The sequence below is a fragment of the Schistocerca gregaria genome, chromosome 2 (assembly GCF_023897955.1).
Source record: "Schistocerca gregaria isolate iqSchGreg1 chromosome 2, iqSchGreg1.2, whole genome shotgun sequence".
In the NCBI taxonomy this organism is placed as follows: Eukaryota; Metazoa; Arthropoda; class Insecta; order Orthoptera; family Acrididae; genus Schistocerca; species Schistocerca gregaria.
Genome location: NC_064921.1, coordinates 320,779,018 through 320,803,348, shown reverse-complemented (window position 1 = coordinate 320,803,348; position 24,331 = coordinate 320,779,018). Strand labels below are relative to the sequence as shown.

The window sequence follows — 24,331 nt, the reverse complement described above, 5'->3', positions numbered from 1 at the left end:
CACATTGCCTGCCAGGGTTCGGGCAATAGAAGAAACCCATACCGAAGGTCTTAATAAGTCTGAGGAATTTCGTAATATATATTCGTCACACAGAGGAAAATTTGGTGGCAGCCTTACCGAATGCAAACTAATAATAAATTTATAAATTTGGCCCATTTAAACAATAACGACAGTTTCCAAGGGATCCAGAAACAAATCGATGTTTTTCAGCTTATCACTATTCAAATTTCAATAAGACTGGTATAAAAATTTTAAGACCACCGCTATGTTATTCTAATATTTTAAACAAACCATATTGTCACTTCTGTTGATTGTTCGCAGATGGTCAAAGCAAATCATACTCCTGCGCATGGGTTCATGGTATTTCAGTTTGAAGCAGTTTTACACAATGTATATCTGACCATGAAAACTCGCAGCAGCATATTAACGCGCCTTAAAAATTGGTTACCAGGTTAATAATTAGTTAACAGGTAATGTCATCGATACTTTACTGCAAAGTGAAATCAACAGTAAAATTACTTTCCGGCTAGATGTATTGCATAATTACTTTAGCTTCATGGAATTTATCTTTAAGAGGCCATCATTCTGAATCTGGAAATTTCATGTCAATTTTACGTTTACTATCGAATTATTATCCTTTTTTAAAAGAACTTCTTTTAAAGCCAAAATGTGAAATAAATTACTTAAGCCCCAAGAATGAAAATGAGAAGCCCCAAGAATCAAAATGAGGTTATTAATTTACTTGCTACCTCAGTTAGAGAAAATATTGTTTTAGAAATTAAAAAAACTCAATTTCTGGCGATTATTTTGGATACAACTCAAGACCTATCAAAAACTGACCAACTTTCTGTAGTTTTTCGATGTTTATCGATACCAGAAAATTATGATCGTGTGCTTAAGAAATAATGTAGCCGACTGTAGTGCAGAAGGACTTAAAACTGCATGTTTTAATACTATGAAAGAATATGTAATTGATTTGTCCAAATACAGAGGGCAGGGTTAAGATGGAGCAAATGTTATGTCGTGTGTATATGGAGTATTACAAGCCCTTAAAAGAACATGCGCCAAATGCCGATTATATTCATTGTAAGGCACATGCACCAAATTTCATTTAAATGATGCTGCTAGACGTGTTCCTGAAGTTTGAGTTTTTTCCGATAATTTGAGAAAAATATATACCTTTTTGGCAATAGTATAAAACGCTGGTCAATGCTGAGCGACGATAAATATAAAAGACATAAAATTACACTTAAGAAGGTATGCCCTATTAGATGGTCTTAAAGACATGGGCCAAATCGACTATAAATAAAAGTTATTGGTTAATAATGAAAACTTTGTACCAGATAATTTAATTTCCACTAAAAAGAAGTATGCAGGACGCATGCAAAAGTACGCTACTGGCCATTAAAATTGCTACATCACGAAGATGTGCTGCAGACGCGAAATTTAACCGACAGGAAAAAGATGTTGTGATGTGCAAATGATTAGCTTTTCAGAGCATTCACACAAAGTTGGCGCCGGTAGCGACACCTACAACGTGCTGACACGAGGAAAGTTTCCAACCGATTTCTCATACACAAACAGCAGTTGACCGGCGTTGCCTCGTGGTACGTTATGATGTCTCCTGTAAGGAGGAGAAATGCGTACCATCACGTTTCCGACTTTGATAAAGGTCGGATTGTAGCCTATCGCGATTGCGGTTTATCGTATCGCGACATTGCTGCGTGCGTTGGTCGAGATCCAATGACTGTTAGCAGAATATGGAATCAGTGGGTTCAGGAGGGTAATACAGAACGCCGTGATGGATCCCAACGGCCTCGTATCACTAGCAGTCGAGATGACAGGCATCTTATCCGCATGGCTGTAACGTATTGTGCAGCCACATCTCGATCCTTGAGTCAACAGATGGGGACGTTTGCAAGACAACAACCATGTGCACAAACAGTTCGACGACATTTGCAGCAGCATGGACTAACAGCTCGGAGACCATGACTGCGGTTCCCTTGGCGCTGCATCACAGACAGGAGCGCCTGCAATGGTGTACTTGACGACGAACCTGTGCGCACGAATGGCAAAACGTCATGTTTTCAGATAAAAACAGGTTTTGTCTACAGCATCATGATGGTCGCATCTGTGTTTGGTGACATCGCGGTGAACGCACATTGAAAGCTTGTATGCGTCATCGCTATACTGACGTATCACCTGGCGTGATGGTATGAGCTGCCATTGGTTACATGTCTCTTGTCACCTCTTGTTCGCATTGACGGCTCTTTGAACAGTAGACATTACATTTCAGATGTGTCACGGCCCGTAGCTCTACCCTTCATTCGATCTCTGCGAAACCCTATATTTCAGCAGGCTAATGCATGACCGCGTATTGCAGGTCCTGTACGGGACTTTCTGGATAGAGAAACACACCATCCAAGCTCTGTTTGACTCAATACTCCCAAATTGCGTGAAAATGTAATCATATGTCGGTCCTAGTATATTATATTTGCCCAATTAATACTCGTTTATCATCTGCATTTCTTCTTGATGTAGCAATTTTAATGGGCAGTAGTGTATAATTAATATTACAGAGACCTACGATTTTATGGTATATGTCGACCTTTTTAATCCATTATCTGAAATCATTAATCTAGTTCCTAAGGCTCTAGAGCATGAAATTAATCGAGGCTAGCATTTTACTAAGCAATGTTCTGAATAGACTGAGTGAAGTAAGAAATCAAAATTCATTCCATGGTTTGTTAAACGAGTCCAGAGACCTAGCAAAAGAGTAACAACCGTTTTCAAAAATTAAAAGAGGGAAGATGATGAAGTGATATTTTGATGAGTTACCAGATTAGAGAATTTCAGACCCATAATCGTACTTCAAAGTTAATGTGTACTATTGCTGTCTAGATACATTAATTTCTCAAACTAAACAAAGATTTCAGAGCCTCTGTGACCTTGCACAGGGTGTTTCAAAAATGACCGGTATATTTGAAACGGCAATACAAACTAAACGAGCAGCGATAGAAATACACCGTTTGTTGCAATATTCTTGGGACAACAGTACATTTTCAGGCAAACTTTCGAAATTACAGTAGTTACAATTGTCAACAACAGATGGCGCTGCGGTCTGGGAAACTCTATAGAACGATATTTTCCACATATCCACCATGCGTAGCAATAATATGGCGTAGTCTCTGAATGAAATTACCCGAAAGCTTTGACAACGTGTCTGGCGGAATGGCTTCACATGCAGATGAGATGTACTGCTTCAGCTGTTCAATTGTTTCTGGATTTTGGTGGTACACCTGGTCTTTCAAGTGTCCCCACAGAAAGAAGTCACAGGGGTTCATGTCTGGCGAATAGGGAGGTCAATCCACGCCGCCTCCTGTATGTTTCGGATAGCCCAAAGCAATCACACGATCATCGAAATATTCATTGAGGAAATTAAAGACGTCGGCCGTGCGATGTGGCCGGGCACCATCTTGCATAAATCACGAGGTGTTCGCAGTGTCATCTAAGGCAGTTTGCACCGCCACAAATTCACGAAGAATGTCCAGATAGCATGATGCAGTAATCGTTTCGGATCTGAAAAATGGGCTAATGATTCCTTTGGAAGAAATGGCGGCCCAGACCAGTACTTTTTGAGGATGCAGGGACGATGGGACTGCAACATGGGGCTTTTCGGTTCCCCATATGCGCCAGTTCTGTTTATTGACGAAGCCGTCCAGGTAAAAATAAGCTTCGTCAGTAAACCAAATGCTGCCCACATGCATATCGCCGTAATAAATCCTGTGCACTATATTGTTAGCGAATGTCTCTCATGCAGCAATGGTAGCGGCGCTGAGGGGTTGCCGCGTTTGAATTTTGTATGGATAGAGGTGTAAACTCTGGCGCATGAGACGATACGTGGACGTTGGCGTCATTTGGACTGCAGCTGCAACACGACGAACGGAAACCTGAGCCTGCTGTTGGATCACCTGCTGCACTAGCTGCGCGTTGCCCTCTGTGGTTGCATACGCGGTCGCCCTACCTTTCCAGCACGTTCATCCATAACGTTCCCAGTCTGTTGAAATTTTTCAAACAGATCCTTTATTGTATCGCTTTTCGGTCCTTTGGTTACATTAAACCTCTGTTGAAAACTTTGTCTTGTTGCAACAACACTGTGTTCTAGGCGGTGGAATTCCAACACCAGAAAAATCCTCTGTTCTAAGGAATAAACCATGTTGTCCACAGCACACTTGCACGTTGAGAACAGCACACGCTTACAGCAGAAAGACGACGTACAGAATGGCGCACCCACAGACTGCGTTGTCTTCTATATCTTTCACATCACTTGCAGCGCCATCTGTTGTTGAAAATTGTAACTACTGTAATTTCGAAAGCTTGTCCGCCTGAAAATGTACTGTTGTCCCAAGCATATTGCAACAAACGGTGTATTTCTATCGCTGCTCGTTTAGTTTTTATTGCCGTTTCAAATATACTGGTCATTTTTGAAACACCCTGTATGTATTGTATTGTTTGTTAACCGGCGAACTAGAAATGGCGGAGAGGCTCCATCCCCACCGCAGCTGTAGTGGTCAACAACTCCATGACAACTACTGCAGTCCACTTCACCCCTCTGCTGCCCCACACCAAACCCAGGGTTACCGTACGGTTCGGTCCCCGGTGGACCCTCCAGGAAACGTCTCACACCAGACGAGTGTTGCCCCTATGTTGGCGTGGTAGAGTAATGGTGGTGTATGTGTGTGTGGAGAACTTGTTTGCGCAGCAATCGCCGGCATAGTGTAACTGATGCGGAATAAGGGGAACCAGCCCGCAGATGGAAAACCACCTAAAAACCATCCACAGACTGGCCGGTTCACCGGACCTCGACACAAATCCGCCAAGCGGATTCCTGCCTGGCACCAGGTGCTTCTTCTCGCCCGGAAAGTCGTGCGTTACACCGCACGGCCAACCGGGCGGGCCCCTGTGACCTTAGTAACACATCTCAAGTGTTACGACTGTAGAAACTCTGTAATCATTTTCAAATGAAGTAATAAAAGAGGAAGCGGAAAAACTGACTGCTAAATACAGTAAAAACATGCCATTTGATTGAATAATTAATTTCTTTGAAAATGTGCTTAAAAACTGAAATTCAGAAAATACATTCCATTAAGGAACTCACGGAATTACACTCCTGGAAATTGAAATAAGAACACCGTGAATTCATTGTCCCAGGAAGGAGAAACTTTATTGAAACATTCCTGGGGTCAGATACATCACATGATAACACTGACAGAACCACAGGCACATAGACACAGGCAACAGAGCATGCACAATGTCAGCACTAGTACAGTGTATATCCACCTTTCGCAGCAATGCAGGCTGCTGTTCTCCCATGGAGACGATCGTAGAGATGCTGGATGTAGTCCTGTGGAACGGCTTGCCATGCCATTTCCACCTGGCGCCTCAGTTGGACCAGCGTTCGTGCTGGACGTGCAGACCGCGTGAGACGACGCTTCATCCAGTCCCAAACATGCTCAATGGGGGACAGATCCGGAGATCTTGCTGGCCTGGGTAGTTGACTTACACCTTCTAGAGCACGTTGGGTGGCACGGGATAAATGCGGACGTGCATTGTCCTGTTGGAACAGCAAGTTCCCTTGCCGGTCTAGGAATGGAAGAACGATGGGTTCGATGACGGTTTGGATGTACCGTGCACTATTCAGTGTCCCCTCGACGATCAGCAGAGGTGTACGGCCAGTAGGAGATCACTCCCCACACCATGATGCCGGGTGTTGGCCCTGTGTGCCTCGGTCGTATGCAGTCCTGATTGTGGCGCTCACCTGCACGGCGCCAAACACGCATACGACCATCATTGGCACCAAGGCAGAAGCGACTCTCATCGCTGAAGACGACACGTCTCCATTCGTCCCTCCATTCACGCCTGTCGCGACACCACTGGAGGCGGGCTGCAAGATGTTGGGGCGTGAGCGGAAGACGGCCTAACGGTGTGCGGGACCGTAGCCCAGCTTCATGGAGACAGTTGCGAATGGTCTTCGCCGATACCCCAGGAGCAACAGTGTCCCTAATTTGCTGGGAAGTGGCGGTGTGGTCCCCTACGGCACTTGGCGTGCATCCATGCGTCGCTGTGGTCCGGTCCCAGGTCGACGGGCACATGCACCTTCCGCCGACCACTGGTGACAACATCGATGTACTGTGGAGACCTCACGCCCCACGTGTTGAGCAATTCGGCGGTACGTCCACCCGGCCTCCCGCATGCCCACTATACTCCCTCGCTCAGTCCGTCAACTGCACATACGGTTCACGTCCACGCTGTCGCGGCATGCTACCAGTGTTAAAGACTGCGATGGAGCTCCGTATGCCACGGCAAACTGCCTGACAGTGACTGCGGCGGTGCACAAATGCTGCGCAGCTAGCGCCATTCGACGGCCAATACCGCGGTTCCTGGTGTGTCCGTTGTGCCGTGCGTGTGATAATTGCTTGTACAGCCCTCTCGCAGTGTCCGGAGCAAGTATGGTGGGTCTGACACACCGGTGTCAATGTGTTCTTTTTTCCATTTCCAGGAGTGTATTACTGATTAAATTCAGTAGTCTTGCATCCAGTTTTCCGGAGGTAATAATAGCAATTTCCCATTTTTTATCCTGCCTGTAACAACTGCAACAGCTGAAACAAGTTTTTCGAAATCGAAACTGATTAAAAACTATATTAGGATTTCTATGAGTCAAGAACGGCTTTCAGACGTGTCATTACTGTCTGTAGAGGCAGAACATCTCGAAAAAACTAAAATTATTTTCAACTTTCGATGATTTAATAAGTAATTTTGCCGAAAAAGGCAAAGTATATATTATAATTGTTTGGCTAACTTGGCTCCTAGAAGTATTAACTGTAAATAATTACTTACCTATGTAACCTGTACTTAATCAATATATATTTATTTTATTCAAAATGAGAGTTTTTGTTTCTTTTGTGAAGAATCTTTACCCTCCATTTGAGCTTTGCCACAGTCAGGTAAAAGGGCCCCATGAAATTTTGTTACAGTGCACATCTAAGACAAGCTACACCACTTGTTCCGCCATACACAGTGCAGAAATTGCAATGATGGTCATTACTGTCGTCGACCCACAAGTACGAAGTCTTGTACCGCCCTATGGCTCAACAATGTAACGCTGATGTGTTGTCAAGGTTAATGGTGGACAAGGATAATCAGTTCGACTCCTCCAAATCATCATGTTGTCAGACATATGCTCTGGACTTTTCTGCATTTCACAGTTTTCCCATGGGCTTCTGTTGCATAACAGCTATGGATGTAGCACTGTACTGAATTACATGCACACAGGGTAGTAATGGAGAATGAAAGACATTGTTAAGCTGGAAGTAGGCCTATGACAATGTTTCGCTTAGCATCAAGCTTTTTCAGGATGGTGTTTTACTGTTACACCCTGAGAGTGAGCAGGCCCAGGCCATCATCCTACGCACCCTTCAACAGGTTCTTTTAAGGTTGCTGTATCTGGAACATTGGAGTGTTGTGAAGACAAAGTAGCTTGTTCAACGCCATTGTTCGTGGCCAGTGGTGGATGCCTAGATTGAAGATATGACATCAAGCTATGCAGATTGCATGGAGCAACAGACAGCTCCACCTCAACATTTTTCTGACTGCCATGTCCCAGCCGTTCATGAAAATGCATCTATGTTGCTTTTGTAGGTCCTTTCTGGAACAAACGAAGGTTTATTGCAGTGGATCCTTCAACTGTTTTCCATTTGTGGTTCTCATGATTTCTGTGATGTCAGCCAGTACTGTCAGAACACTTACTTCAATTTTTTGCATTAAGGGCTTGTCGGAAGTTTTAGTGTCTCATAATGGACCACAATTCACCTCACAGGAATTAGAACAATTTTGCATGGCGAATGATATTGAACATGTGGCCACTGCACTGTTCCACCCACAATCAAATGTCGAAGCTGAACGTTTTGTGTGAAAATTCGAGGCACAGATGAGTAAATTCCATGGAACTCACTCATAGGAGAATTCCCGTCCAATACCACATGAAGCCTCGAAATGGACATCCCCTGGCTAAACTCCTGCACAGCCACTGGCATTGAACCCTGCTTCACCTGCTGCACCCACCAACTAGGAGCACTGATCAGTGCAAAGATTTTCATTTTCAGATCCATGATGCAGTATTGCTCAGGAGTTTCTGGCCTGGACAGTGTTGGCAACAGGGGACCAATTCATGTGCCCTTGGACCAACATGTTCTTGAGTTCTTCGCTTACAGGTCGCTGCACAAAGGACATCAAAACCAGCTGTGGTCTCTGAGGTTTCCTGATTCTGCCACTGATTTTGTTTTACAGATTCAGCACACAGCCAGAAGCCAGTTCACAGCTATTCACCACAGACCAGATGGCACATCAGCCCAAAATGTTTCCGATGGAGGTGGATGAGCCCTCATCCCCAGTGCCATCATCACAGCAGCCCAAGTCACTGTGGGTGACACCTCAGCATCCTGCCTTCTAGTGACATGAACATACAGATTTATTGACGAACTCTGAACTTTGTACATATTGGCTTAGGCAGCAAATCCTTAAGTTCAACTACTATTCCAGAAGCAAAGGCTGCATTGTAAACAGTTCTTGTCCCCCTAGAATGTGCACTGAAGACAGGCTGGTGTGGACACACTATAATTAGACGATGCGGCACGAAGTACACAATTAGAAGGCTCCTCTCCAAAGGGGATTCTCCAGCATTTGAGACACCTGCCATGGATGTCCCCTCTGCAAAGGGGATTCTCCAGCATTTGAGACTCCCTCCGTGGATGTAGGCATTTGCCCTCCCTGCAGTTTGCCAGTCATCCCTGTGGGGCTCAGGGTGAATGCTGGGGCATGGGTGGGAACCTGTCTCTGGCTTCAGCTCTGGTTCCTGCCCCATCTGCTGTGCCTGCACCCAGACCTCTCCCTTGCTGTTGCTTTGCACCACAGTCGTATGCAACAACAGCCAGCAGATTTGTTGTAAGCACAGCACGCACCACCAGACAGCATCACAGGCTTTGATAGGTCCACTCCAGAGACAGCATATAGCCCAATGATTGGTGCATCAAGAAGTTGCATTGGTGACTCTGCTGGTTGGTGCATCAAGAAGTTGCAGTGGTGGCGCCACCATAGAAGTGATACGTGCCAGCGCCACAGCAGAGCAGGCAGTTCCAGGTCAGTCAACTACCATGGAGACCACCTTCTACTTGTGTACTTTGTGCCGCATCATCTGCTTCTATTGGGTCCACTCCAGACTGTCTTCAGTGAACATCGAGTGGGATAAGAATTGTTTACTATCCAGCTGTAATGTATGGAATAGTAGTTGAACTTCTGGATCTGCTGTCTGAGGTGATTTGTACAAAGCTAAGTATTTGTCAATAAATGTGTGTTTTATTGTCACTAATCATTATCAGTGTTTCAGAATTCTCATTCTCTTTTCATAGTGTTCCCTTAGGGCAATATCAATAGTTGAGGTGGCAATGAGTAAAATCTCCTTCTGCAGTTGTATCAAAAGTACAATACAACAAAAATAGTATGACTTCCCTTACTTCTTCATTGAAGATGAAGCAATTCAACTGTCACACTATTTCATGCGACCCTACCCTCAAAGAACTCTTGATAATGTTAAGGGAATTTATAAATGTAGCTTAAGCACAGGAAGAGTGTGTGAGATTATGACACAAAAGTTCCAAGTCCTGAGGAGTCCAATTCATTCTCAAACAACAGAAAGGATGGTTGATATAATAAAATCTTTGTACATTTTGCATAATTTCATTTATAAATATGAAGGCATTCAATACAGTTGTGGTGAACTACAGTGCAATAGCCCTGAAATTTCCACCATCAGAATACAGCCAAGGTGAGTCACTGAATTGAATCCACAGTGTACTGCCTGAAAAAGGAATTATTTCGCCAACTATTTTCTAACACCTTGGGCTTCCCTCCCATGGTTGTGGAAATACTGCAACAACAATAATCTGGATTTACTATAATTGCTCCATTTATATTTTTGTGTATTTGAAGTTCGTTTTTTTGTAAAATTCATAATTGAATTTCTGCACATTTTATTTACATATTATTATGTAAACACAAACATTGTAGTTATGTTTTTATTAAATGTATTATTGTTTAATGAGTGCTTTTAAATCTTTGATCTCTATTAAAAATAAGATGGATTTCAAAGCATTGAATGCAGGACATATTTGTTTTATGTCATATTTTATTTGTATTTTTTTTACTAATAATAATAACTTAAGTAACAGATTTACCTCCTCACCTACCTCAAAATATGCTCTCTTCGAATAGCGTTTAAATTTGTTGTTGCATAGTACCAGAATTTTATCCACATCTGCCACAAATTTTAAATTAAACAATGGTTCTCTCATTGCAGAAGCCAACGGTGTGAATGCAGCTGAGAGACTGGCAGTCTTGGAGCATAGTGCCTTGAGTCCTCCAGTATCCTTGTTGTGGCAACTGAGACACCACTGTGGAAGTACCCCCATCCAAGTGTTGCCTTATTCCACTGGCAAACTTATACCACTTACGTTTGGATTCATCCTTCAACACATAAACCTAAATTGTCAGCTTAAATGGGAGGGAAGTAAGTAAAACAAGACCATGAAGTGGCAAGTTGTATGTCTGGAAAATTCTGAATTCAAAGTAACTTAATAATGTAGTATAACACTGAATTTTTAATTTACAAACAGATTTCGGTACAGCAAGAGGTTTGTTAATGGCACTTTTCCCACCCACAGTGGGCAAATACTGATCTGTGATGTCATTTTGTCATCAGATGCTCATTACATCATTTTTAAAATAGACAAATAATTAAAATTCATGATCAAAATGGCAGATTGCAACTGACATTACAAAGTGATGAACGGCAAATGGATAGCACATAGATCGCCAGCATTTTGTATTTGCTATGAGATGCAGTGTGTCATTTATTTATTTTATTTATTTATTTATTTTCTGTCCATATAACAAAAAGTTTTCAGGAAGATTTAGATTACATTACACATATACAGTAAAATATTTATATTCTTTCATAACAACATATGGATCAGACACATGTCTGTACACATTATTTTTCAAAAGGGAACTACAAGTACATTCCTTTATAGTGTAACACAATTTGGCTTATATTTATAATAATACAGTACACATAATACAGTGTATAATTACATTATTTCGTACCACTGATAGATCGGAGACATTGTCTATATACACTGTTTTCCAAGATGGCACTACAACTTCAAGTCCTCTATAGAGTAACAACACTTCTCTATTAATAATTGCTTCAGTCTACTCTTTATCATATTTAGATTTACTTTCTTGAGTTCACAGGGTAGTGTACTGTAGAAAATTGCTCCCATTCTGTGTGGGCTGTAGTCCATTGCCTTTTTATTGGTCACAATTCTATGAAAATTTTCCCTTCCTCGTGTATCATAGTTGTGTACATTACTGTTTCTCATATTAAATTCAGGATTTTGTTTCACGAACATGACTGTCTGCAGTATATATATGGAGTACACTGTAAGAATTTTACATTTTCTTAAGATGTCTTTACAAGGCTCTCTCTTCTTTACCTTGGCTACCATTCTTATTGCCTTTTTTTGTAATCTAAGAAGTCTATCTATATGAACTGCTGATGCCCCACCCCATATCTCAATACCATACTGAAGGTGCAGATGAATTAACCCAAAATATATTTGCCTTAAAGTATCATGATCCAAGAAGGCTGAGACCCGTTTCAGTAGATACACATTTCTACTGATTTTGTTGCAAATGTTGTCTACATGGTCTTTCCATGATAAGTGTTCATCAACAATGATGCCCAAAAATTTATGTGAATTTGCATATGAAAGACCCAATTGGGATGTAAATACAGTATCAGTTATGGCAGCATTATAACTGTGGATGAACTTCATTATTGCCATTTTGTCTTTATTTACAAGAAGCTTGTTTGCTGTAAGGTATGCGGACAGACTATTGAAATTGGTCTCAGTACTGTTAGCTGCAGACTGCATATCACTGCAACTTCTGATGAAGTATATGGCATTGGCATAGCTTACAACAATGCAACTTTGGGGTTCAAATAAGTTATTTACATACACAAGGAACAGAAAAGGCCCTAGTATGCTTCCTTGAGGCACACCACATTGAAGTGTCCTGAAGTTTGATTTGGTTGTTAGGAGCTGCTCATTATTTTGATAAGTTAGCTTTACACACTGTTTCCTGTCTTTCAAATAGGAGGTAAGTAGTTTCAAGGCTAGTCCTCTCAACCCGTACTCTTCTAGCTTACACAGAAGAATGGTATGATTCACAGTATCAAAGGCTTACTCATATCTGGGAAAGTGCCTATTACCTTGTCACTTTTGTCCAGCTTATTTAATATTTCCAAGTATAAAATATGCTACTGCTGTTTTAATAGATCTCCCTTTTCTAAATCCATGTTGTAGGTTGTTTAACAGATTGTGTTTGGTGAAATATGATTCAACACTAACAATTTGCCTAGTTCTGAGGTTAATGATACTGGCCTGTAGTTTTTAGTGTCAGTTTTTAATCCCTTTTTATGCACTGGTATAATTTCAGTAATTTTCAAAAGGTCAGGGAATACTCCATTTCTGAGGGAGGTGTTTATCAAGTGAGTCAGGGGTTTCAGTAATTCATCCCTGCATTCCTTTAGCAGTTTAGGTGAAATGTCATCCCAGCCACAAGACATTTTTGGTTGAAGTGCTGATATGATTGCTAGGACATTCCTCTCAGTAATGCCGTGGAGATAAAAGGACTGGCTAGATTTTCCAAGACTAAAATTTTGTGGTTTGACATGAACTTCATTTGTACCAACTGTACTGAACTTTTGTATAAATTTCTCACACACTTCTTTTGGATCATTTATTTCTTCGCCATTTTCTTTTAATGTTATGTTGCTGTGTTCATAGGAATTCTGTTTCCCACTTTCTTTATGCATTATTTTCCAGGCAGTTTTACTGATACAGCTAGAGTTCCTAATTTCAGAGGTATATTTCTGTGCTTTTAGGTTAGTCAAGGACACTGTGTGTTTTTCTGAGCAGTTTATATTTTGTTGAGAAATATTGCAGTTTAGTATCTCTAAAAACTATATAGCAATCTTTCACATTCTCCCTCAGTTCAATAATTTCAGAAGGGAGATTCTCAGCTTTATGGTTTACAGCTTTATTTACTTTTTTAACTAAATGACAGGTTTCATTTAAACTGTTACTGAATAACTTATAGAAATATTCCCATTTTTCCATTCGCTTCAGTTGCATTGTACACTGGTTCCCATTTTTCATTCCCTAGTGCCCTCTTAAGTTTGGAATAATTAAATTTTCTTTTCATATACTGTATCACTTTCAGTTACATCTATGTTCCCTACATCAATTTCCATAGTAAGGGCTCTGTGATCACAAATGTAGTTTTCTAAGGTGTTTACATTTACTTTCTCTTTTCCTACATTTGTGAGAACATGGTCAATACATGTCTTTGTATTTGCAGTGACTCTTGTAGGTTCTGAGTTCACTTGTTTAAAGTTATAACACTGTAACACATCCATATAATGCAAATAGTAAACACTATTATTTAATGAGTCCATGTTGATGTCTCCAACAGGCAACAAGTGTTTTTTATACATTGCTGTCCCCTCCAGCAAGTCCTCTAGGCAATTTAGAAACTCTTCTGTGTTACTTCCAGGTGACCTATACAGTGCTGCTATAAAAAAGCTGTTGTTTCCATACGTCAGGTTCACTGCTGCAACCTCAAATACCATTTCAGTACTCAGATCATCTATCCATTTAACTTTTTCACATTTTACATCATTTCTACCATAAATGCCTACCCCACCACTCTTGTGTGTCTTTCTGCAGTACAAGTTTATAAGTTTGTAATTTTTTAGCCTATAACCATGTGCTTCCTCTTCCTTGCATCCCAATTCACTCCCTAGGAAGAGGTGTTGCTTAGTTTCATTTAGGTAAACACTCAGCTGCTCTGTTTTATTAGTTACATACTGGTCATTCTGATATGCAAGGGTTAATTTATTATACTTTCCTCTAAAAAAATATCATTGTCTACTTTGTGACTGAGAATTCTGTTTAAGTCATCTTTTTCTTTGATAATTTCTGTTATTTTGTCACACAAGAATTTTTTGCCTTCAAAATTTAGGTGCATACCATGTCCGGTATGAAGGCTTCTTTTCAGTTTGTCTATATCTAATATTTTACATCATCTCTATGATTGCCTACATTCATTCTAAGTTTATTTTATTGTTGTAACTAGCATGTATACAAAGATGCATAAGAAGGATTTGTGATATGCATGCAGATTATACATCCAATGTTGCCAAGCTGACAGATAGTCATCAGCCTTTTAACCATGTGTGTTTGAATGATGTGCCACAGCACATGTGACATATTGGTGGGAAACAAAAAAGAAATGTCCAAAATACAAGTGTAAGTAAATGTTTATTAAAAGAACAGCAATATTTTATTCATCAACAATTCACTAAGGCATACAAAATTTCTAGTTCTGTTGGAGTAACTATTCATCATGAGTACATCATTTTTTGTGATTTTTCATATCGAATGATGAACAAACTACGGTGCAGCTGACTCCCTGCTGTTTGTAAATTGATGTCATGGGAAGTTCCCCAAACTTTGAGAGTAGTGGCGTTCAGAATCTTGATTCAGTCACAGTAGTGGCCAAAACAGACAATAAATAAAGCATTCAGTAACCAGGAATTTTTTTGAAAAAATTACATCATCAGAATGTAGCAAAAACAACAGCACTGTAAAGTACTTATGGTGAAATCTTGAAAACTGCCTTTGAGATTGTGCCACTTTTCATTTCGGCTATTGCTTTCTCATAATCAGCTAGAGAGAAGATCTTGACTCCAAGTTTCTGGTAATCAATGTACCTGCAACAAAATGGAAAATGAAATTACTGTAGCTGTATTTACAATGATTTATACATCCTATTTATTTATTTTTATTTTTTTTTTCTTGTCAGTAACACAAATGCATCCTCTCTGGAAACAAATTAAGACATGCAACTTGATTCTGCTATTTTGTAAAAATTCTTTTCAGTATCTCTACCTCAAAGAAAGAAAAAAAATCATCTTCTTCCTCTATATTTTTGGATGTATCACTACATTCTTAATGCATTCAAATTCTGAACCGACTCTCCCAATTTTTTTTTTTTTACACAATCCAGATGTTTTGAAATAAATTGTTTATCATTTAGGGCCAAGTGGATGAATAAAAGTTTTTGATCACATTACATCACAAGCAGCTCCCAGTTGCAATTAATTTTATTTCCATTTTAAATTCCTGCCCATGTGGTCATGGTTTTGTAATTCAGACTCCATTTAGCAACAGAGTTCACATTGCTTGTGTAGTTCAGTCATGCTGTATTAGGCATCAAGACGTATAAAATAGAAACAAAACAACAAGAGCAATGTGGGAAAGACAAGAGAAGTAGACAGAAACAAGTATCGTGGGCAAAGTAAATATATCACTGTATATTGACAAGTACGACAATCAATAGACAAACAAAAAGAACAGAACAATGGGAATACAAGCAGTATACTGAAGAGCAGAGCAGAAAGTTAGAAGGTATATAAAGTCTCTAGCAAAGTGAGACATTAGGTGTAGGAGACAGAAAAGAGTAAACATATTAAAGCAAATTATCATGTTGGAAGTGACAGAAACAGAGATTATACTGCGGAGAAAATAAGCATATTTTGATTTATTCATTCACACAGTGTGTTGTGTGAATCACATCATGGAGGACAATCAGGAATGGGTAATGAGTCAAGTTATGAATTAACAGGTGGAAGCAACCACTGTTGCCTTCTTCTGTAAGGTTTAAAACAAATTAAGACTAGAATGAGATTTTCACTCTGCAGTGGAGTGTGTGCTGATATGAAACTTCCTGGCAGATTAAAACTGTGTGCTGGACCGAGACTCAAACTCGGGACCTTTGCCTTTCACGGGCAAGTGCTCTACCAACTGAGCTTGCCCGCGAAAGGCAAAGGTCCTGAGTTCAAGTCTCGGTCCAGCACACAGTTTTAATCTGGCAGGAAGTTTCAAATTAAGACTAGTTTCACAGTAGTGGAGGCAAGATGAAAGAAGAAATGTAAATGCAATAGAATTTATAACCACCACTTCAAAATCAAAATGAGGATAAATAGATAATGTGCTGTAGAGCAACTCATAAGATTTGTTCCTGCTACCTTGTTGTCTCAGCTACCTGAACACAAGCCAATGCATGTTGCCAGTGCTCCTTCAAATTTACAAACCTTGGACCACCTGTGCTGGTATCAAAGCACAGAAATGCTGTAGCAGTCAGGTGTAGCTATACACTCATTTAAGTTCTCTTTTCTAAAGTAAATGTGATGTTTACATTTAGTATAACTACCAGTCTACATTAATAATAATAGCTAGTATTTACTTTGGTCCAAGAACACTCATCATTGCCCTTGCTTCTGGGAAACTCCACTGGTTGACATGGGTTCCAACAACAGAAATTTCATTCATCATTATCAGGAATGGCTTCCACCTGAAAAAAAAAGTTGCAGAGATAGAATCTATATTCACAATAGAGAGAGTGACAGATTGTACAAATGTAATACATAAACAAAGCACTGAGCAATATTTACAAATAATATTCTAGTATGACCTGAACAGTCTACTCGAAGATTTGATTCACCTAGAAAACTAGTCTCATAGTGTCTGCATTCCATTTGCTATATTACTTTTTGTACTGGTATCTATAGCATTGATGATTACTACAAAAAGATACCAGACACATGTAACAGAAGCAGAAGAGAGACAAAAAAGAAGCAAACCTACCTAACATAATTGAGAATTGGCTTCCTTTTTATAAAAACAGAAATATGAATTAAGCCATATCACCTTCATCTCCTTTGCCTTTCTTGTCATATGGATTCCTCTGTCTAATTTAATACTGATTGCACACATTTACTTGGCCCGTCTGTGAGCGGTGGTAGTCAACTGACTTTGTACCACTCCAGAATGTTTACACTTGTTGCCAATATTAGCTATATAACAGTACTGTGCACCACAACAATAAGTAATCATTGTGAATATAGTGTTAAACTGTGCGTGAAGTTCTGCATTGTGATTATTAACATCATTTATAAAAGTGAGCAAAGAAGCTATACCCGGCATTTCTAACGACTTGCTGTCAATTTTTGTTTCACTTCTGTAACACACAAATCTGCTACACATCCCTTTCTTTTATAAAATATAAGCTGGCTGCTCTGAGAAAAGGAAGCAGGGCTTGTCTCAGCAGCCAATGTGCTAGAGGCCGCTTGCAAGCTACTGCTCCCAGCTTCCTCCACTCAGGTGCCAAGTGAATGTGTGCAGTCATTACCTGAAACATGATAACAGACTAAATTAATTTATGTGGTAGATTCTCATTAACTGTTAATTAGCTTCCAAGAGGTTCCCTTGTCAAAAGGAACAAGAAAGATTCACTCCATGAACAATGCAACTAGACTTGTTACCAGTTGTAAGCTTATTCCACCCTTAACAATAACAATAATTTATTATTATTATTATTATTATTATTATTATTATTATTATTATTATTATTATTATTATTATTATTATTATTTCTCTTTCCTGTCTCAGACGTTATGTCTGATTAAAAATGGAAAGCAATGTGAACCTTGATCAAGCGTGACTTCCTTTTAACTGTACGGTATATGTAACATTGCATTTAGGAACTTTCGGGTAATTGAACATGTATCAATAATTACAGATTTCTGTGGTTGTATATATATGTTTGGATGTAGCTGTATTGCGTTGATGTACTGGTGGATACTGTGCGGTATGACTCCTGTAGTTGATAGTATAATTGGTACAATGTCAACTTTATCCTGATGCCACATGTCCTTGACTTCCTCAGCCAGTTGGATGTATTTTTCAATTTTTTCTCCTGTTTTCTTCTGTATATTTGTTGTATTGGCTATGGATATTTCGATTAGTTGTGTTAATAGCACAGTGGGGTGTAGGGCTTTACATCAGGAAAGAAATGGAACCCAGCGTAGTTGCAATACGGTATAAAAACGAATTACTGATGTGGATAGATTTGACAGTGTCTAGCAAGAAAATTAGGATTGTGTCAGTATATTCACATTGTGAAGGGACAAATCAAGATAAGATGGATAGTTTTTATGACACACTCAGTGATGTAGTTGTTAGAGTAAAGGACAAAGACAGTGTTCTGTTTATGCGCGATTTTAATGCCAGGATTGGAAATCGAACAGAAGGGTATGAAAAGGTTATGGGTAAATTTGGAGACGATATCGAGGCCAACAGGAACAGGAAATAACTCTTGGATTTCTGTGCCAGTATGGGCTTAGTAATAACAAACTCCTTTTTTAAACATAGGAACATTTACCGGTATACTTGGTAAGGCAGGGGAACCAGATCTGTCATTGACTCTATAATAACAGATCAGGAATCAGGAAGGCTGTGAGGGACACACATGCATTCAGGGGATTCTTTGATGACACTGATCATTATTTAGTCTGCAGTGAAATTGGTATTGTGAGGCTGAAAGTGCAGGAGGTCAGGTCCATATGTAGGAGGATAAGAGTGGAGAAACTTCAGGATAAGGAAATCAGGCACAAGTACATAACAGTGATCTCAGAAAGACACCAGTTAGTTGAATGTAGTCAATTACAGTTACTGGAAAAGGAATGGACAAGGTACAGGGACAGTAGGATGAAGCAAACAGCTTGGTGGAATGACACAGTCAAGGCAGCCTGTAAAAGGAAAAAGAAGGCGTATCAAAAATGGCAACATACTAGAACTCAGGTAGACAGAGGAAGTTATGTTGAAGAAAGAAACAAAGCCAAACAGATAATTGCAGCATCCAAGAAGAAATCTTGGGAAGACTTTGGAAACAGGTTGGAAACTTTGGGTCAAGCTGCTGAAAAACCATTCTGGAGTGTAATTAGCAGTCTTCAAAAGGGAGGTAAGAAGGAAATGACAAGTATTTTGGACAGGTCAGGAAAACTGCTGGTGAATCCTGTTGATGCCTTGGGCAGATGGAAGGAATATTTTGAAGAGTTGCTCAATGTAGGTGAAAATACGATCAGTAATGTTTCAGATTTTGATGTACAATTGGATAGGAATGATGATGGAAATAGGATCACATTTGAGGAAGTGGAGAAAATGGTCACTAGATTACAGTGCAATAAAGCGGCTGGGGTGGATGAAATTAAATCGGAACTCATCAAATACAGTGGAATGTCAGGTCTTAAATGGCTACACAGGATAATTTAAATGGCCTGGGAGTCGGGACAGGTTCCATCAGACTGGACAAAAGCAGTAACCACACCAATCTTTAAACATGGAAACAGAAAAGATTGTAACAACTACAGTGGTATCTCCTTAATCAGCGTTGTGGGTAAAATCTTCTCAGGTATTGCTGAAAGGAAAGTGCGAATATTAGTTGAGGACAAATTGGATGAAAATCTGTGTGGGTTTAGGCCTCTTAGAGGTTGTCAGGACCAGATTTTTAGCTTATGGCAAATAATGGAGAAGTGTTACGAGTGGAACATGGAATTGTATCTATGCTCTATAGATCTAGAAAAGGCATATGACCGGGTTCCTAGGAGGAAGTTATTGCCTATTCTATGAGATTATGGAATAGGAGGCAAACTTTTGCAAGCAATTAAAGGTCTTTACATGGATAGTCAGGCAGCAGTTAGAGTTGACGGTAAAAAACTGGGAATGAACTCTATAGATGTAACAGTCAGGGCGAACAGGCTTAGATGGTGGGGTCACGTTACATGCATGGGAGAAGCAAGATTACCCAAGAGACTCATGGGTTCATCAGTAGAGGGTAGGAGGAGTCAGGGTAGACCAAGGAGAAGGTACCTGGATTCGGTTAAGAATGATTTTGAAGTAATAGGCTTAACATCAGCAGAGGCACCAATGTTAGCACTGAACACGGGATCATGGAGGAATTTTATAAGGGGGACTATGCTCCAGACAGAACGTTGAAAGGCATAATGTCTTAAATGATGATGACATCATCATATCATCATCATTCATAAATAATAACTTTTCAGTCTTTAACATCATCAGTTTTTGTACAGTCTCAAAAATATCTTGCCGTACAAAGCACTTTGTATACATACACCATTAATATACAGAGGTATACAAAACGTAAGAGTTGTTGATAATGGAGTTCAGAAATCTTTGAGTGAATATTAACATTTTTCAATTAACAACTGTTTCAATTTGTCTTTAAAAATATTTCTATGAAGTTGCTTTACATTATTTGGCAGCCTGTTATAGAATCGTCTTCCAACTCCAAGTGGACTGTGATCTGTAGCTCTTTTTATTAGTCAGTACCTTATGATAACTACATCTGGTTCATATATTGTAATTATGAATCTCGCATAATGCTCAGTTCATCATTCTCTTTTATAAAGACATACACATTCTCAAAGACATACAATGAATACACAATCAGTGAATTATAATTTTTGAAGTCATTCATATAGAACTGGTGTTTACTTACATTATCACTTATCCTAATCGCTCTTTTTTGAAGCCTGAATATACTAGCCATGTAGACTGTGGGTTCCGCACCCCAAATTTCAACTCAATACTGCAAATGTAGTACTCTTGTTTAAGGTTAGAAATATTTATTGTATTTGAGAGCCATTTTAGTAAGTAAATATTGCAACTAATCTTTTAGCAAATGTCGTTGATATGCTCTTTCCACATAAGATGTTCCCCAACACAATGCCTAAAATCTTACATTTATTGGATGTTTCAACAGCATAGTGCTTCAGTATGAAATTAATTATAATTCAGCAATAACTGAATTACAGCAATCTTGTTCTTCTTCAGTGTAAGTTTATTCACTGTTATTCTGTGATCAGTTCCGAGTTCTTTTTATTGCTTTTGTAGTGCTAGCTTTTCAGTACGGCCCAAGCATACTGTATCATCAGAGTAGTTTACTAGCTTTGAGTTTTGTGGCTGTGTTATGTGATTAACATATACAACATGTAAAAATGGGCCAAGACTACTTCCCTGGGGACTCCACAGTTGAGAGTTTTGTATGCCGATTTTACTGTTAGGATTTTACTTCCATTGTTAAAAACAGTTTAGTAGACCGTCTTCAGTCTTGAAGATACAAACATAAGAAGTTTGGTACTGCTCACGTTATATCATAATTTTCTAATTTGGACAATAGTATTACATAATTCACAGTATCAAAGGCCTTACATAAATCTAGAAAAGTCCAATGACTGTTTCCTTCATCCAGTCTGTTTGGCAGTTCATGAAAAAAAGTTGTAACTGCAGCTGTTATCAATCACCATTTTTGAAACCCATGCTGTGAGTTTGTTTAATAGGTATTATTTACATGAAAAATATTATATTTAGTTTAGACTTAATCTTTCAAGCAACTAGCCAAGCACTGAAGTCAATAAAATTGGTGTGTAATTATTTATGTCAGGGGTGAATCTTGTAAACCACTGTTACAGAATCTGAACATATTACCCCACCCATGTCAGTACATACTGGACCTATGTTTCACCACGAAAAATATTAGCAACTTAGATATAAACTCAGACTGGCACCAACAGGATTCAAGGCCCAAGAACTCTCTACAAGTAATTCCCCATTCAACAAAACTATACAGTAAAGATGTCAAATATATGGGAATAAAACTCTACAATCATCTGCCAATAGCAGTGAAGAACATTACACAAGTGAAGGATTTCAAAGTAAAACTACAGTCACTCCTAATTAAACACTGCCTCTACAGCAAACAGGAATTCCTCAAAAACAACCACATTTAAGGAACTGCTATAAGTAACAACAAAAACATCAGATAAAGGATCCCAAACTATTGGCCTTATGTATCATTACTGAATGTTAGTTTTATTGGTATAAATGCTAAATTCTGGTTCAGAATAAATATAAGACACAAGTACATTACACATGTGATACAAATACGTAATCATACCAGTTTTTTTAGCGCTATTACTACATGCTGGATACACTTTATTTTCACATTCTTTGTTTAAGCTGTTTTACTCACATTGCTGGAGACAGTTATTTGTTTAGCATAATAGAGCGCTTTTAGAGTCTCCAGGGATTTCCTGTATATTTTTCTTGTGTTTTTCTACTTTGCTAGGAAGTACTTTAATCATTTAATAGATTCCTCTTCTTATAAATGCCTAATAGGTATCAAATAACCTGTTCTATATCATGATGTGCATTTCTGTACAATGTACGCTACTGGCCATTAAAATTGCTACACCAAGAAGAAATGCAGATGATCAACGGGTATTCATTGGACAAATATATTATACTAGAGCTGACATATGATTACATTTTCACGCAATTTTTGTGCGTAGATCATGAGAAATCAGTACCCAGAACAACCACCTCTGGCCGTAATAACGGCCTTTATACGCATGGGCACTGAGTCAAACAGAGCTTGGATGGCGTGTACAGGTAAAGCTCCCATGCAGCTTTAATGCGATACCACTGACGTATTGTGATGAGCCAGTTGCTTGGCCACCATTGACGAGACGTATTCAGTTGGTGAGAGATCTGGAGAATGTGCTAGCCAGGGCAGCAGTCAAACATGTTCTGTATCCAGAAAGGCTCGTAAAGGACCTTCAATATGTGGTCATGCAATATCTTCCTGAAATTTAGGGTTTTGTAGGGATCAAATGAAGGGTAGGTTGGATTGGATTGTTTTGGGTGAGGAGACCAGACAGCGAGGTCATTGGTCTCATCAGATTAGGAAAGGAAGTTGGCCGTGCCCTTTTGAAGGAACCATCCCGGCATTTGTCTGGAGCGATTTTGGGAAATCACGGAAAACCTAAATCAGGATGGCCGGACACGGGATTGAACCGTCGTCCTCCCGAATGCGATTCCAGTGCTAGCCACTGTGCCACCTCGCTCGGTGAAGGGTAGAGCCACGGGTCTTAAAACTTCTGAAATGTAACGTACACTGTTCAAAGTGCCATCAATGCGAACAAGAGGTGACTGAGACGAATAACTAATGGCACCCCATGCCATCATGCCGGGTGATATGCCAGTATGGTGATACATGCTTCCAATGTGCGTTCACTGCAATGTCACCAAACACAGATGTCACCACCATAATACTGTAAACATAACCTGGATTCATCTGAAAAAATGACGTTTTGCCATTTTTATACCCAGGTTCGTCTTTGAGTACACCATCGCAGGTTCTCCTGTCTGTGATGCAGCGTCAAGGGTAACCATAGCCTTGGTCTCTTGGCTGATAGTCCATGCTGCTGCAAACGTCGTTGAACTGTTTGTGCAGATGGTTATGATTTTGCAAATGTCCCCATCTGTTGACTCAGGGATTGAGACTTGGCTGCATGATCCGTTACAGCCATGCTATGAATCTTTTCGGTCTTGCATCAAAATTCATTCACAATATGAAAGTGTGGATTACTCTCTCCTAGACGTTCCAGACCATACAGGCAGAATCTGCTTTCATCGCTGAAGACCACAGCATGGCATTCCATCTTCCAAGTGATCCTCTGATGGCACCAGTGAGCCATGCACCTTGATACTGTAGCTTGTGTGGAAGATGGGCTACAGGTCAGTGTGCTCATAGTCCCACTGCTGATTATCAGTTCACAACAGTTTGTGTTGACAGATCAGGGCTGGTAAGCCCTTTTATCTGTGCTGTGGTAGCTGTAAATCTGCCACTGCTGTCCTTATAATATGACAATTCTGGCAGGTGTCTGTGCTGCGTGGACATCCAGATCCTCATCTACGCGTGTAAGCATATTCATGTGACCACCGACACCAGCATTGTTGCCCAACTGACACAGGATGTCCAACTTGTGTAGCAGTTCTCCAAAAAGATGCTCTGAAGGCCACAGTTTGACCCCTTTCAAATTCGTTCAGTTGTCTCTAGGAAACACAAGTGGGTCTCCATGACATGGTTGCCCACTTGCTTCGCATTTTGCACCACATTGAACCTTCTGACTGTGAGCATTGCCTATTAAAGGGTAGGCACAAATGGTGCCCTGATAGATATGCTATATGTTGGCAGACGACACTGAAACCATTATCAGTAAATCTACTGTCCCCCAGGTGGCATATTCCATCATCAGACCAAACTCCTCGATGTTGTCTCTCCAGGTGTGCTTTCTCTTTTCTTTTCCTTTTTTTTCCTGGCAGTGTACATTTCAAATTTTTACCTTGGAAGCCCAAATTACATTAACTATTTCTAGTGTTTTTAG

At 39.8% G+C, this 24,331-nt stretch overlaps 1 protein-coding gene across 1 annotated transcript in view; it reads right to left on the bottom strand.

The window, feature by feature from the left end:
* Positions 1 to 14,482: 14,482 nt before the first annotated feature.
* The window catches only part of LOC126336960 (uncharacterized), a 52,377-nt gene continuing 42,528 nt past the window's right edge, over positions 14,483 to 24,331 (bottom strand). Inside the window, exons 6-7 of the mRNA XM_050001160.1 lie at positions 16,489 to 16,596; positions 14,483 to 14,953 (exon numbers count right to left, since the gene is read on the bottom strand). Of these exons, the coding sequence (XP_049857117.1) occupies positions 14,836 to 14,953; positions 16,489 to 16,596 (226 nt within the window). The 3' untranslated portion in view covers positions 14,483 to 14,835. The remainder of the gene's footprint in view (positions 14,954 to 16,488; positions 16,597 to 24,331) is intronic.